The 17,261-nt window shown below is 44.4% G+C and overlaps 1 protein-coding gene across 1 annotated transcript in view; it reads right to left on the minus strand.

The window, feature by feature from the left end:
- The window catches only part of LOC126474670 (F-box/LRR-repeat protein 16), a 788,581-nt gene that overhangs the window by 144,800 nt on the left and 626,520 nt on the right, over positions 1–17,261 (minus strand). The window contains exon 5 of the mRNA XM_050102149.1: positions 1,847–2,042. Coding sequence (XP_049958106.1) covers positions 1,847–2,042 — 196 coding nt within the window. The remainder of the gene's footprint in view (positions 1–1,846; positions 2,043–17,261) is intronic.

Consider the following 17,261-nt stretch of genomic DNA (forward strand, 5'->3'; position numbering starts at 1 on the left):
ACTGGAGCTATCAGTATAGTTCAGCTGCCCAAGACAATTACACATCTATCTCTTACAGCTTGTGAAGAGGAAGAAAAATATGTTGTGTTTTGAGAGACCACTTTACTGCGTTTCACTGCGTTTATCCTCGTGTCGTCATTTTGTGAACGCCTCCCAAATAAGGTGGAAAGCAAACGTAAGATCTAACAGCTTACCATGTATGATTATAAGTGTGCTTTGTGGCAGAATGTGATATCATTCATGTCAAGAAATTTTAACCTTTTTCTACGAATTTGTTAGGGATGTACTAAGTCGTGGAATAGCGACTGCTAGTAAATCGGGTAGCTTGTTATTGAAAACTCTTTGTTTTTATTAAAAGTACTGGACATAACTTGTACATTGATACTTGTTGTTATCTGATAATAATTCTTCCGAATATCGGTAATGCATGTACAATTCGAAAGCAGTGTCTCTTTACAATTCACGAAATCTGACGCGACTGCTTCATCTTCTTCATGGCAGACAGCCATTTTCCGTGCATTTGTTGCAGAAGTGCGGTGTGATGCGATGAATTCAAGAGTCCTTTAGGAATAATATTGGACAGATAGGAAGCTATGTAAGTTGAGAAGCGAAAGACGGCACACACACACACACACACACACACACACACACACACACACACACACACAAATGTACACTGAAGAGCCAAATAAACTGCTACACCTGCCTAATACCGTGTACGGTCCCCGCGAGCGAGCAACAGTGCTGCAACGTGACGAGGCATGCCCTCGACTAATATCTAAAGCAGTGCTGGTGGGAAATGACACCACGAATCCTGCAGAGTTATCCATAAATCCGTGAGAGTACGAAGGGGTGTAAATTTCTTCTGAACAGCACGTTGCAAGGAATCCCAGATATGCTCAATAATGTTCATATCTTGGGAGTTTGGTGGCCAGCGCAAGTGTTTAAACTCTTCTGAGTTCCTGGAGCCACTCTGTAGCACTCAGAACGTGTAGGTTGTCGCATTGTCCTGCTGGAATTACCCAAGTCCGTCGGAATACACAATGGACATGAATGGATGCAGGTGATCAGACAGGCTGCTTTCGTGTGTGTCACCTGTCAGAGTCGTATCTAGACATATCAAGGGTCCCATATCACTCCAGCTGCACACGCCCCACACCATTACAGAGCCTCCACCAGCTTGAACAGCCCCTGCTGATGTGCAGGGTCAATGGATTCATGAAGTTGTCTCCATACCCGTACACGCTGCTGGTATGTAGACAGTAGTGACACCACCAGCAGTCGACCAATGGTGTAAACGCCCAGAAGATGATTCCTACGTCGGGTTGAAACCGGTTGGCGGTATAATAATAATAAATGCGATTAAGACTGTTTTTGAATAAGTGATTAATCATACTAATCGCTGCTTCATCTCCACAACCATGTTGTCCAAAAATCTGAGGAGAGAATATTCCACGATGATCCACAGCAAACTCCGCATCTTTTCAACTGAAACTTCCCGAAAAAAAAATTGTTGCATTATTTATTTAACGCCCCCTGGTATTTTAGATGCCAAGAGATTAGAGGTTATTTTGTAATTGTATTTTCTGTCACTTACGAGCCTTATTTGATTAAATGAGATGACTATGATTTCTTTTCTGTATGCTGTATTTACTGAAAAACACACAACTATTATGAAGATTTACTCAGAAGTTCGGTGGGGCAATATAAGTGGCGATGGCTAGCTCAAAGCTAGCGGATTCACTATAAAATGGCTAAGAGGAAGCGATATCGCATCTCCGCAGCGTATTGAGGACGTGGACGGCTCTCTGTCGACAAGGACAGTGCGGCGCGGCTCGCCACTCACCGGTCTAGCGTGAGCTCCTCCAGCTGGTTGAGGTCGCAGGCGATGTACTCGAGAGCGGCGTCCGTGATGCGCGGGCACCACGACAGGTCGAGCGAGCGCAGCTTGCCCAGGTTCTCGGCGATTAGCTCCACCCCGTCGTCCGTGATCTTGCTGCAGCCCGACAGGCTCAGCACCGTCAGGTTAGGCAGCGAGTGCACTGCAACACAAGAACGAGCCCGTCACCAGCGCGCAAGAGGGGGGAGGTACTGTGGGGGCAAAGCAGGTAGGTCCGAAGAGATGACACAGAGGAAACAAAACTAAGCGAGACACAAGCACTTCTTCTGTTTCATATACATAGGCACCCGCAAAGGGGGCACTTGATCCCTCCCGGAACCTGAGGTGACAAAAGTCATGGGGCAGACAAATGTACGTATAAAGATGGCGGTAGTATCGCGCACACAAAATATAAAAGGTCTATGCATTGGCGGAGCCGTCATTTGTACTCTGCTAATTCATTTGAAACCGTTTCCGACGTGATTATGGCCGCACGATGGAAATCAGCTGACTTAGAACGCAGAATGGTAGTTGGAGCTAGGCGCATGGTACATTCCATTTCGGAAATCGTTCGGCAGTTAAGCATTCAGAGATCCACAGTGTCAAGAGCAAAGGAGAGCAAAAGGAGGCCAGGTATAAAGTTAGGAGATATCTCATGACTTCCGTCACCTTAGTTTATGTTACGACATTCTGGCTCAAATGGTTCAAATGGCTCTGAGCACTATGGGACTCAACTGCTGAGGTCATTAGTCCCCTAGAACGTAGAACTAGTTAAACCTAACTAACCTAATGACATCACAAACATCCATGCCCGAGGCAGGATTCGAACCTGCGACCGTAGTGGTCTTGCGGTTCCAGACTGCAGCGCCTTTAACCGCACGGCCACTTCGGCCGGCCATTCTGGCTCAATTTCAGTAATGAGTATCTGCAGTGTTTCTACGAGGGTCACGCTTAAAGTCGTGATCAACCCATTGTTGAAATTCAATTTCCAACAACATAACAACCGACAGCATGATGGTAAGCTACAGCCTGTCCACCGCATGTTGCTATATTGTGACGTCATTAGCTTCTGTCACGTGACCAGAGGCAGTACTTCCAAAATGGCGGTCATCTATGTTTCGCTTCAGTATCGTGCTGTCATTGAATTCCTTGGTAAAGAGGGAAAATCTACTACTGAAATTTACTTCAGACTTCAACTTGCCTTTGGAAATGACTGTTTGGGTGCTACTACTGTTAGGAGATGCGTGAAGCATTTCAAAGATGGTAAAAGCCTCGTACCGGTCGCCTGCGAACTGCCTTCATGTCCGCTACGAGGGACAGTTCGTCATCTCACTAGACATGAAAGGCATATCACAGTGAGCGAAATCGCTGTTAAGCTTCCAGTAGGTCACAGTGTAGTGCAAGAAATGTTTCAAAGCTTAGGTTATCAAAATGTATGTGCCCGTTGACTCCTATGTGTATTGACCAAAGACCACACGCTTCAGATTAAAACAATCAGCTAAAACTTTCCCCAGAGATTTCAAAATGAAGGTGATGAACATTACGAGACGGATGTTCAGAAAGCAGTGTGTCAGTGTCTTGCATCTGGAATGGATTTCTGTTGTAAGAGTATTTAGAAATTTGCAGAAAGATAGGAAAACATCTGCAAAGAAATGGAGACGATGTTGAAAAACGAGAGAAAAGTATGTAAATTACGATGATACACTTGGTATCTCTAAAAAATAAATATTAAGAGATTTAAAAAGTGTTGCTTACTACTTTCAATATGGCCCTCGTAAATAGCAAGTTTAACATTGCCGTGATAGGAGAAGTGTGGCTTTTTAAGTTTACTTCCGTTTCCTTACAGTGCAAGTACTATTTTCATCTTTTACATGATATCTGTGTTGCATTCCAAGAGTATTTCCTCGGGTATTTTTTAATTCAATTTTCAGTGATAACATAACATTATTAGTGTGTTAATAAAAATATTTCTCATGAAAAACTCACTGAATACCTTGGAATTAATCATAAAAATATTTAAATTCATATTGTTAAATCAAAAGTGTGGCTTCCATATTCATATTAATAATATAAAGGCATAAACCACAAAATTAGGAATGGAATTGATTACTACTCATCGCAAAGATGATTTGTTGAGTTGAAGACAGGCACAACGAGAAGACTGTTACATATTTAGCTTTCAGCCAAAGCCTTCCTCAGAAAAGAAAACCACACACACACATTCACACAAGCAAGCATACCTGAAACACACATCTCCGGCAGCTCTGACAAAAATTCAACTGTCACGTTGAACCTTACTGTTGCATTCCAGTCACTTATAAAAAAAAGTAGCAATTTCATGCAGACGCCCAAGGTCACATTGTAACCTAATTGTAACAAGTTACGAGAGACAGTTTCTAAGGAAAAGAGGAACATTTAAGTTTAACATCGTGGCGATGGCGAGATCATCACGTGTCCTTTTTCATCCACATCTACATACGTAATCAGGAAGTCACTGTACAGTGTATGGCGGACGATACGTCGTACCAATTTAATTTTGATGTAGAAAGTTACCTGTGTAAATTCACAGAAAACAATTGGTGCCATTATTCCTGGAGAGGTTACAGCGCGGCAGTTTATTGGTAGTACTTCAAATGTAGGAATAGTAGCAGCTTCCTTTTTTAAACAGCAAGATTGTAAATCCTATTCATTCTCGTATTGAGCGAGGGAAAAATGACTGCTGTACACACAGTAATCTCCTTATCGTAATCTCATGATGCATTGGCAGAATATTTGTTGGTAGCAGCACAATGGCCACACAGTCTTCTTCTAATCATTTTTCTCTAAATTTATGCAACAGGATTTCCCGAGAACTTTGTCGTCATTGTACCCAGAATTCGCAAAGAATTTCGTTATACAATTTGCACGTCCTTAGGGGACGTTTCATCATACGAGGTGCATTCAAGTTCTAAGGCCTCCGATTTTTTTTTCTAATTAACTACTCACCCGAAATCGATGTAACTGGCGTTACTTCTCGACGTAATCGCCCTGCAGACGTACACATTTTTCACAACGCTGACGCCGTGATTCCATGGCAGCGGCGAAGGCTTCTTTAGGAGTCTGTTTTGACCACTGGAAAATCGCTGAGGCAATAGCAGCACGGCTGGTGACTGTGCGGCCACGGAGAGTGTCTTTCATTGTTGGAAAAAGCCAAAAGTCACTAGAAGCCAGGTCAGGTGATTAGGGAGCCTGAGGAATCACTTCAAAGTTGTTATCACGAAGAAACTGTTGCGTAACGTTAGCTCGATGTGCGGGTGTGTTGTCTTGGTGAAACAGCACATGCGCAGCCCTTCCCGGACGTTTTTGTTGCAGTGCAGGAAGGAATTTGTTCTTCAAAACATTTTCGTAAGATGAACCTGTTACCGTAGTGCCCTTTGGAACGCAATGGGTAAGGATTACGCCCTCGCTGTCCCAGAACATGGACACCATCATTTTTTCAGCACTGGCGGTTACCCGAAATTTTTTTGGTGGCGGTGAATCTGTGTGCTTCCATTGACCTGACTGGCGCTTTGTTTCTGGATTGAAAAATGGCATCCATGTCTCTTCCATTGTCACAACCGACGAAAAGAAAGTCCCATTAATGCTGTCGTTGAGCGTCAACATTGCTTGGCAACATGCCACACGGGCAGCCATGTGGTCGTCCGTCAGCATTCGTGGCACCCACCTGTATGACACTTTTCGCAGTTTCAGGTCGTGATGCAGGATTGTGTGCACAGAACCCACAGAAATGCCAACTCTGGAGGCGATCTGTTCAACAGTCATTCGGCGATCCCCCAAAACAATTCTCTCCACTTTCTCGATCATGTCGTCAGACCGGCTTGTGCGAGCCCGAAGTTGTTTCGGTTTGTTGTCACACGATGTACTGCCTTCATTAAACAGTCGCACCCACGAACGCACTTTCGACACATCCATAACTCCATCACCACATGTCTCCATCAACTGTCGATGAATTTCAATTGGTTTCACGCCACGCAAATTCAGAAAACGAATGATTGCACGCTGTTCAAGTAAGGAAAACGTCGCCATTTTAAGTATTTAAAACAGTTCTCATTCTCGCCGCTGGCGGTAAAATTCCATCTGCCATATGGTGCTCCCATCTCTGGGACGTATTGACAACGAACGCGGCCTCATTTTAAAACAATGCGCATGTTTCTATCTCTTTCCAGTCCGGAGAAAAAAAATCGGAGGCCTTAGAACTTGAATGCACCTCGTATTCAACTGGAATTTACTGAGAGTCATTTGTTTTGTTAATACAGTATTATAATTGTATTATACACACATCAAAAAACGTTTTGCATCACCTCAGGTCCGAGAGTTCCGGAACCTGTACAGAAAACTGCAATAGAGATCAACATAATCATTTCCGCCCTTTTTATTGCTCATGAAAACCACACATTGCATGTTGTACCACCATACAGCGAGACCTTCAGAGGTGGTGGTCCAGACTGCGGCACACACCGGTTCCTCCAGTAAGCAGTAGCACGTCCTCTTGCATTGATACATGCCTGTATTCGCCGTGGATTACTATCCACAAGTTCATCAAGGCACTGTTGGTCCAGATTCTCACACTCCTCAACGGCGATTCGGCGTAGATCCCTCAACGGCGTATGTCGGCGCCACGTAATGCCACCCCAAAACAGCCGGAAACCTCCACCTTGCTGCACTCGCTAGACAGTGCGTCTAAGACGTTCAGCCTGACCGGGTTGCCTCCAAACACGTCTCTGACGACTGTCTGGTTGAAGGCTTAGGCGACACTCATCGGTGAAGACAACGTGATGCCAATCCCGAGCTGTCCATTAGAGGCATGTTGTTCGGCCCATCTGTCCCGCGCTACATGGACCTCGCCATGGACGTCAGGAGTGAAGTTGCGTATCGTGCAGCCTATTGTGTACAGTTTGAGTCGTAACACGACGTCCTGTGGCTGGACGAAACGCATTATTCAACATGGTGGTGTTGCTACCAGGGATCCTTCGAGCCATAATCCGTAGGTGGCGGTCATCCGCGGCAGTAGTAGCCCTTGGGCGTCCTGAGCGAGGCACGACATCGACATTTCCTGTCTGTATCTCCTCCATGTCCAGACAACATCGCTTTGGTTCAGTCCGAGGCGCCTGGAAACTTCCCTTGTTGAGAGCCCTTCCTGGCACAAAGTAACAATGCGGACGCGATTGAATCGCGGTATGACCGTCTAGGAATGGTTGAACTACAGACAACGCGAGCCGTGTACCTCCTTCCTGGTGTAATGACTGGAACTGATCGGCTGTCGGATCCCCTCCATCTAATAGGCGCTGCTCACGCATGGTTTTTTACATCTTTGGGCTGGTTTAGTGACATCGCTGAACAGTAAAAGGGACTGTGTCTGTGTTACAATATCCACAGTCAACGTATATCTTCAGGATTTCTGGGAACCGAGGGGTTGCAAAACTCTTTTCTTTTGTGTGTAATTACGAACGCTGGACCGCGATATTTCGCCAACCTGGCGAAGCTGAACTGGGGTCAGCGATTGAATGCGATGTCCTTTACAAACGGACTGCAGTTTCCCACAATCCTTCCAACATATCTAAGTCTTCCAATCGCATTCCCTAATAGATTTAAAAAGAAAAAAAAGCTATCCTAATGGGAATGAAAATGGCAGATGTGATGTACATGCACAGACAAGTGAATGATTACAATTTCAAGAAAGTTGAGTGATTTATTCAAGAGAAAGTACTTCTCAAATTGAGGAAATCAATAACGCGTTGATCAACCTCTGGGCCTTATGCAAGCAGTTATTCGACTTGGCATTGATTGATAGAGCTACTGGGTGTCCTCCTGAGGTATATCGTGCCACATTATGTCCGACTGGAGCGTTAGACCTCAAAATCCCGAGATGCTTGGAGGGCCCTGTCTATAGTACTCCGAATGTTCTCAGTTGGGGAGAGACGTGGCGAACTTGATGGCCAAGGCAGGGTTTGGCAAGCACGAAGACAAGTAGTAGAAACTCTCGCCGTTTGCCGGCGGGCGTTGACTTGCTGGAATGTAAGGCCAAAATGGCTTGCATAAAGGGCAACAAAACGGGGCGTAGATTGTCGTCGATTTACCGCTGTGCTGTAAGGGTGCCGCGGGTCCTCTTTTGAAAATAAATGGCACCGCAATCAGTCCTGGTTGTTACGCCGTAGGGCGGGCTTCATTCAGGCTGGTATCCCACTGCTGTCCAGGGCATCTCCAGTCACGTCTTTGCTGGTCAAGGGATTCAGTTCATCACCGAAGACAATTCTGCTCCAGTCAGTGTGATTCCAGTCCAAGGATGTGTCTGAAGACGCCCAGGACAGTCGTGTGATATATTTCGCTGTAGGATCCGACAACCAGTAGTGACGGTCTGGGATGCCAGCGCGACGTATTTTTTTTTTTTTTTTTTATTCGTTAGCGTCTACGCCGTCTATACACGGACTCCGCTGTGCTCAAGTTTCCGCAAATTTATTTTAACTAACTTTGCGGCCGGATGCCCTTTTTTTTTTTTCGCCGCAGACGTGTGTGCCATTTTTCTGTGAACAGTGTAAACTTTGTTCTGCGTGTGACCATATTTCAACTGTCTGTGTTATCTCATTTTCTGAAGCGGAAAGTGAGGGAGTTCCAGCCCAACATTTTGAAAGGGAACAGTATATCCTACTTTAATTAAAGCTGTGTGCAGCTTGTGTCACAACTTTTTGTCAGCAACTTGTTACTCCAATTTTTTTCTTTTGTTCTCCTCATGGAAACTTTATTCGTCCAGCCGATGGTAGCGAAGACTGTGAATGTGTAATTTATTTTTTTCTTGGTGCTGTTCGTCCGCACGACCCTTCCTGTGTGTGTGTGTGTGTGTGTGTGTGTGTGTTTGTGTAGGTGTGCGCCCTTGCGCACGCGCGTCGCTTTGTAACTGAAAGGGAACGGTCAGTTTTTTTCTATACAGAAAGAATACACCAGGGCGAAACACAACGTCAAATTTTTAGCTACTAAGATACAGTTCAAGAACTTTTTAAAAAGTGTTTAAGTTTGCCAAATTGCTAGTTCCCCATGCGGCTGGACAGCTGTACGCCCTTGCTCTAGCTGTAGCAGACAGTACATGTGCAACCCGAAGGGCACATATCCTTGATTGACGGCACGTCGATAAACTGGTGAAATGAAATGATCGTATGGCAGCAATGGCCGGAAGTTCGGACGCCGAGTTGCAAGTCTTTTCAGGTGACGCCACACTGGGCGACTTGCGCGTCGGTGATGATGTTGAAGTCAGCACCAACACCCAGTCCCCGAGCAGAGAAAATCTCGGAGCCGATCGGGAATCGAAGTCGGGCCCTCTACATGACAGTCAAAGGCGCTGGCCACTCAGCTAAGGGGGTGGATGGTAAACAGGTAACACGGCACAATGCTATCGTAATTTGCAAAGGTAATTACAGTTACTGTTGATTGTTTCTCTGACACATTCGTTCACAGTTACTTTTCGCTCTGATTTGCAACTCATTTAATATTCATAATAATAAGCCGTACTGATAAGTGTTAACAATAGAGATAAAGATGAATTAATTTTCTTTGTGATTTCTTTGCACATGCTTGCTAACAGCATCTGTCTTTGTGCAGGTTCCAGAGTTTCACTGTAATGTGGAATCCAGTCAGTGTTTTCAATCTGGCAAAAATAAAATACGACGAACGTGGTAAGCAATCGAAATCATCTACTGCTCCTGAAGACCTACGTACATGTTGTTTATTGGTTGATTTCTCGGACATTCATTCAAATGATGTCGACATTTCCTTAGAAAATTTGGAAACATCAGAAGAAACAGGAAGTAACTCGGATAATTCCGTTAATTGTGGTTCGATCGATAACTGCTGTGCTAATTAAAGTCCAGAACAAAAGCAGAGTACGTTCCAAGTCCAAAGAAAACTTGTACGGTAATAGCATCCAGTACACAGCACAATAATCAGAACAACGGCCACGGGAATTTCTTACTCCATTCCATTTCTGTATAAATAAAGCTAGTAATTACTGTGAGATGTCTGAATGTATTAATTTTTCTTTTGTCAGGTACGCCTGGTGTAAGGAAAATGTTTGTTTTCGTCACCCAACAGGCACTTCGCATTTTTGTAATGACTACAGGGAGTGAAGAAGGAAATGTTTCATTGTTACCCAAAATTTGCATTATTCAAAAATTATCTTGAGAACCGCGCTATAGGAATTGTTATAAATTATTTAAAGCCAGCAAATTAAGTCCCTATTAATGGAAGTCGTTTGTACTGTAACAACGTACAATGTCTTGGCTTTCTTACTTCTGCTTGTTACTTGTGTAACAAATACATTTGCAACAGTGTCGGTGTTAATATGAACTGCAAGTTATTCGAAAAATTAATGCTGTGAGACATTTTTGGTATTCAAGCGTCAGAAATGAGGAACTTTAACACTTTAAAAATGTACTTGCAGTGCGCCTTACGTGACAGTACGTGTTTTTTTTTGTGTATTCTGTGTGCGTGAAAAATTTCAGGACAGGTTTCGACACGTCGGATTGGACCATTCCTTTATGAGAGTACGCGAATATTTTCAAGAGCTCTCCTCGTTAGTCAGAGAGTATCATAGTGTCATTGGGTTATAGAGCCAACTAGTTTTTAAACTACATGGGTTAGGGCCAGAGACATAGTTCAGTGACAGGAAATACGATCCGCCCTGGTGTAAGTAAGGTGGCAGGTACTGGGAGCAACCTCGCAAGCCGCCCGGCGGGAGGTGAGCTGGAGACGAAGCTTTTGGCTCACTGTCCAGTTGGCTCTGGTAAGTAAAGGAGTCTTTGACACGCTCTGCTGTTAGGTCGCAAACAACGTATTTTATCAAGTTATCTAGACTTGGTATTTCAGTTCCTTCAGATCAGATGTTCATCGCTACAATGCGTAGTATCCGCAGATATTGATTATTCGCAATTTTGGTGAAAATACTTGTAGTTGAAGGTACCTCGTGCAGCATTCTTTGTTCTGAGAAGACACTGGTCTATACTAGGCTCTGTAGTGTGAAGATAAAGGATATTATTTGTGCAAAGATTCTACACTCCTGGAAATTGAAATAAGAACACCGTGAATTCATTGTCCCAGGAAGGGGAAACTTTATTGACACATTCCTGGGGTCAGATACATCACATGATCACACTGACAGAACCACAGGCACATAGACACAGGCAACACAGCATGCACAATGTCGACACTAGTACAGTGTATATCCACCTTTCGCAGCAATGCAGGCTGCTATTCTCCCATGGAGACGATCGTAGAGATGCTGGATGTAGTCCTGTGGAACGGCTTGCCATGCCATTTCCACCTGGCGCCTCAGTTGGACCAGCGTTCGTGTTGGACGTGCAGACCGCGTGAGACGACGCTTCATCCAGTCCCAAACATGCTCAATGGGGGACAGATCCGGAGATCTTGCTGGCCAGGGTAGTTGACTTACACCTTCTAGAGCACGTTGGGTGGCACGGGATACATGCGGACGTGCATTGTCCTGTTGGAACAGCAAGTTCCCTTGCCGGTCTAGTAATGGTAGAACGATGGGTTCGATGACGGTTTGGATGTACCGTGCACTATTCAGTGTCCCCTCGACGATCACCAGTGGTGTACGGCCAGTGTAGGAGATCGCTCCCCACACCATGATGCCGGGTGTTGGCCCTGTGTGCCTCGGTCGTATGCAGTCCTGATTGTGGCGCTCACCTGCACGGCGCCAAACACGCATACGACCATCATTGGCACCAAGGCAGAAGCGACTCTCATCGCTGAAGACGACACGTCTCCATTCGTCCCTCCATTCACGCCTGTCGCGACACCACTGGAGGCGGGCTGCACGATGTTGGGGCGTGAGCGGAAGACGGCCTAACGGTGTGCGGGACCGTAGCCCAGCTTCATGGAGACGGTTGCGAATGGTCCTCGCCGATACCCCAGCAGCAACAGTGTCCCTAATTTGCTGGGAAGTGGCGGTGCGGTCCCCTACGGCACTGCGTAGGATCCTACGGTCTTGGCGTGCATCCGTGAGTCGCTGCGGTCCGGTCCCAGGTCGACGGGCACGTGCACCTTCCGCCGACCACTGGCGACAACATCGATGTACTGTGGAGACCTCACGCCCCACGTGTTGAGCAATTCGGCGGTACGTCCACCCGGCCTCCCGCATGCCCACTATACGCCCTCGCTCAAAGTCCGTCAACTGCACATACGGTTCACGTCCACGCTGTCGCGGCATGCTACCAGTGTTAAAGACTGCGATGGAGCTCCGTATGCCACGGCAAACTGGCTGACACTGACGGCGGCGGTGCACAAATGCTGCGCAGCTAGCGCCATTCGACGGCCAACACCGCAGTTCCTGGTGTGTCCGCTGTGCCGTGCGTGTGATCATTGCTTGTACAGCCCTCTCGCAGTGTCCGGAGCAAGTATGGTGGGTCTGACACACCGGTGTCAATGTGTTCTTTTTTCCATTTCCAGGAGTGTATATTCGCTGTATCCGTGAATTGCATTTTTATTTCTTAGAGAGATTTTTACTTCTTAGATATTTCTTAGATAGCTGTTTATAATAATTAATATTTGTCAACGACAGATTGTTTCATTTATCGCCATTGTGCAGTACCTGCGAATATAATTTTGCTGAGACCGAGTATAAATGTGAATGTCATTTATATCAAAATTATATTGTACTCTCGTCTAGAATGATGTGACGTCCATATTAAGTCGTTAGTGAACTGTCTAATAACTATCAGTGTTCAATAGAGAAGATGTGTTTTACAGTAGAGAATATGAGCAAGTGCTCGTAGCTCCTTAGGTATGTGTATTAGACATTTTGTCTTTGATTTGGTCCACAATACCTCCTCTGAAAGTTACCTATCCTACAATCTTAGCAACAACAGCACCAATAAGTGTAATCCAATGTCAGACGTATCAGAACGGTTTTCGCTTATAACTTTCGATTCGTTCGTTTCCGGTTCAGGTACCCTTACCTCAAATTGCTACATTTATCCTTCTCTATCATGCTAGAAAGTTTGTAACATCATAACGGAATCACGCGCCGGCGCCTATAAACTTCACGCCCTGTAGCGACGTAGGATGACGTTTCCGGACATGGGTTCCCATGTAAAATTTGATCTACTAAAGCCCCTCTACAACCTCTAGAAGTGTGTAGCATGAATTGTGAAATACCCTGTAGAAGCGGTGCATCTTAATTCAATTAATGTTTAAAAGATTTTTCGAGAAATAATGCTGTTCAAATGGTTCAATTGGCTCTAAGCACTATGGGACTGAACATCTGACGTCATCACTCCCCTAGAATTAGAACTACTTAAACCTAACTAACGTAAGGACATCACACACATCCATGCCCGAGGCAGGATTCGAACCTGCGACCACAGCAGCTGCGCAGTTCTGGACTGAAACGCCTAGAACCGCCCGGGTAATGCTGCCATATGAATCTTTAACACTGAACGATGAAATTACATGCATGATCCATTGACAATAAATCAAAGATATCAGTGCCTTTAGTCTTCTTGTCACTGGTGTTGCTTTTTTATGCGTAACATTTTTGTGCAATAAAATATGTTTAAAAAAATGTTCTCTCACGGCTCAACGCAACTGTACCATTTTCCTGTTCCACTACAAGCACATTAATGATACTGGTGCTCCGTCTCCCAATAAGGTGTCTTATGCCGAAAAAGGCATAATGGCGGATCTGTAGGTACGTTTCAAGGGAATAAAGCCCATTCACCTAACTAAGGGATCATGTTATGCAATTTTCTGTTGCGTCATTAAACAAAATATAGATCTTGGCACACTGTCTACTAATAAGGTGTCTTAGGTTGGCTCATTAGCTACTGTTATCGAACAAATTTCTGTGAATTTGGGGACTCAACGTTCGTCGAGATTGGAGGAAAGCGGAAGGAAAGCCGGCCGGAGTGGCCCTGCGGTTCTAGGCGCTGCAGTCTGGAGCCGAGCGACCGCTACGATCGCAGGTTCGAATCCTGCCTCGGGCATGAATGTGTGTGATGTAGTTAGGTTAGTTAGGTTTAATTAGTTCTAAGTTCTAGGCGACTGATGATCTCAGAAGTTAAGTCGCATAGTGCTCAGAGGCAGCTGCAGCGGAAGGAAAGGAGACGGATAAAAACAGAACGAGCTCGACTGCGCGCTTATTCTGTGCTGTCAAAGTACCAACGAAAACCAGCCGGTTCCCTACCGAGACTCGTCTTCCGCCTCCATCGACAAGGTGTTTATCCTACCTCTCATACAGTCACACGGCGTAGGTAAACCAGGCATTCAGTCATGGCGGAGGATGTGCAGTTAACTAGAGCATCATCTTGTTAAAGTCTATCATCGGTACAAAATAAATATTCTCTATCGATAATTTTGAAACAACTGTGTTGTGGAAGAAATACGTGCTTCTAGGAACTTTTGAAATCGCGATAACTGATTGTAACCTGCACACTTAATCGTCAGTTGTATCGTTAGCATGAGGATATTGATGAAATTGATTGGGCTTTAATGCCCCGTCGATGAAGCTGTCATTACAGACGGAGCAGAAGCTCGCATTGGGGAGAACGGGGAAGGAAACCTATTGCGTCCTTTACAGAGGAGATGTACCAGTACTTGCCTTAAACATTTTATGAAAATGACGTCTGGATGACTGGATGGGGTTTCGCATCGCTGTACTCTCGAATGCGAGTCCATTGTCTTAACACTGCCCAATGTTGCTCAGTTTTAATATTCTAGACTGAAAAGCATTTAGACCGCCGTAATCCCTTCTTTATAATCAATCGAGCAGGATGTTTTTGTATATTATCCACGGCTTGGGACTGACGCAGGAAAAGTGAAGGATTACAGGTAGTAATCACAATGATGGAGATGCCTACATTTCGGAACCGAGCGGCTATGACCCATCCGTCTGAACAATTGGCTAATTTTAGGTGAGACAAAAGAGGCAAACTATAATCAAATTAACCTGTTTTAGTGCAGGTAGAAATATGATGATTGCAAAAAACTCGGGCGAAATGTAGTAGCGAACTAAAACCAGTTCTCAGTTATGGATGTAGCTAAACAAGAGATCAGATGCGACGTTAGTTAGAATTTTATCAAAGTGTCGAACGAACCGTTCCCGTAGTGACAGGCCTGTGAGAGCTACACAGTATGTACGTCTCTGGCCAGTTGGTAATCTTTGAACATATAACTGAAAAAAGACTAAAAACGATTTTAGGAATCGCTCCACGACATGACTTCAATAGCTGGCCAGATTCACTCACAGTCATGAACAACTGAAACAGAGATAGCTGCTGAAAGAGGACTACGGTGTCATGTTGATTAACGTTGCACTTCGACGTGTCATGTGACTAGATGATGCTAAATCCTATATTGAAAGTCAGTGATGGATACGAGACGCCATATCACCGATACCAGCGCAGACAGACGATGGGTTGCTGACACACTGGGTACTCCATCAACGTCGTGGTTGTAATAGTTCAGGTAACAGATGTATTACATGAGCAAGAACAGTGTCTGTTTTGTTCCTTGCCCTTTCAAAGCCATTAGACTGTGTTTGATACAACCAATACAAAAGGAGAGCAGAGTGTGGAAATAAAGAGCAAAAAGCGCCTTGCTACAAAAATGTATGTTCAAATTTTCTGCTGGTAATGTATGGAGTCCTTCAGGGATCGACATTAGGCACGCTTTTCATTTTGTAGATTAATGCAACCGTATCCACTGTAGCTTACAACGTAATAAATATGACCCTTCACTCAACGCAAGAAGTGGAATTAAGATTTTCTCTGAACATGAAAGACACTAATATCTATTTAAATGAGAATAATTTGTTTGTAGTAGCTACAGACAGACCGAACAGGACGGTCAGTTAAATAGTATCTGCGTTCAGTTTTCAAACTCAGATCCAAAACAAGTGTAAAGCTATAAACTACCAGGTGTTACAGTTGGCAGGCAAATGACATCGAGATATTGTATCACTAACATTTGTTTCGAAATAAGCACCAACATACTCCCATGTAGAAGTTGTAAGATATTCAACGTTATTCTATGATCTAATCTATCCGTATTTATCTTAACGCAACAAAGTATTCGTACACGGAACTGCACTCAATACACACACAGAGAGGTTAGTGAAACTACGTAAGAAGGCTGTCGGATATATTACAATTATTATATTGACATAATGCGGCAGGAACAGATCTATTGATTGTTTTTCACTATTTTTTTTGAGTCATCTGTCTACTGACTGGTTTGATGCTGCCCGCCACGAATTCCTCTCCTGTGCCAACCTTTTCATCTCAGAGTAGCATTTGCAACTCACGTTCTCGATTATTTGCTGGATTTATTCCAGTCTCTGTCTTCCTCTACAGCTTTTGCCCTCTACAGCTCCCTCTAGAACCATGCCTTAACAGATGTCCTGCCATCCTGATCCTTCTTGTCAGTGTTTTCCATACATTCCTTTCCTCACTGATTCTCGGGAGAATCTCCTCATTCTTTACCTTATCAAACCACCTACTTTTCAACATTCTTCCGAAGCACCACATCTCAAATGCTTCGATTCTCTTCTGTTTATGTCTTCCCACAGTCCTCGTTTCACGATCGTACATGCTGTGCTCCAAATGTACATTCTCAGAAATTTCTTCCTCAAATTAACCTCTTTGTTTGACACCAGTAGACTTCTCTTGACCAGGAAGGTCCTTTTTGCCAGTGCTAGTCTGCTGTTTATGTCCTCCTTGCTCCGTCCGTCATGAGTTATTTTGCTGCCTAGGTAGCAGAATTCCTTAACTTAATGTATTTCGTGATCTCCATTCCTGACGAATTTCTCGCTGTCCACATTTCTGCTTTGTCATTAATTTTGTCTTTCTTCGGTTTCTCTCATTCGATATTCTGCACTCTCCTTTCAACAGATACTGTGATTCTTCTCACTTTCCCCAAGGACAGCAATGTCATCAGCAAATCCTATCAGTCATATCCTTTTTCCCTGAATTTTGATCCCACTGTTGACCCTTTCTCTTATTCCCAATTGCTTCTTCAATATATAAATTGAACAGTAGGTTCGAAAGACTGCGGCCCTTTCTTATAACCTTTTAAATTAGTGCACTTCGTTCTTGGCCTTTCACTCTCATTGTTCCCTCTTGGTTCTTGCACGTATTGTGTATTACCGTAGTTTCCTATAGCTTACCCCTATTTTTCTCGGAATTTCGAACATATGGAACCATTTTAAGTTGTCGAACGCTTTTCCAGGTCGACAGATATTATGAACGTGTCTTGATTTTTCTTTATTCTTGCTTCCAACTTAAGAACTGCCTCTCTGGTGCCTTTACGTTTCCTAAAGTCAAACTGATCATCATCTAAC

This window comes from Schistocerca serialis, chromosome 4, assembly GCF_023864345.2.
Source record: "Schistocerca serialis cubense isolate TAMUIC-IGC-003099 chromosome 4, iqSchSeri2.2, whole genome shotgun sequence".
NCBI classification, from domain to species: Eukaryota; Metazoa; Arthropoda; class Insecta; order Orthoptera; family Acrididae; genus Schistocerca; species Schistocerca serialis.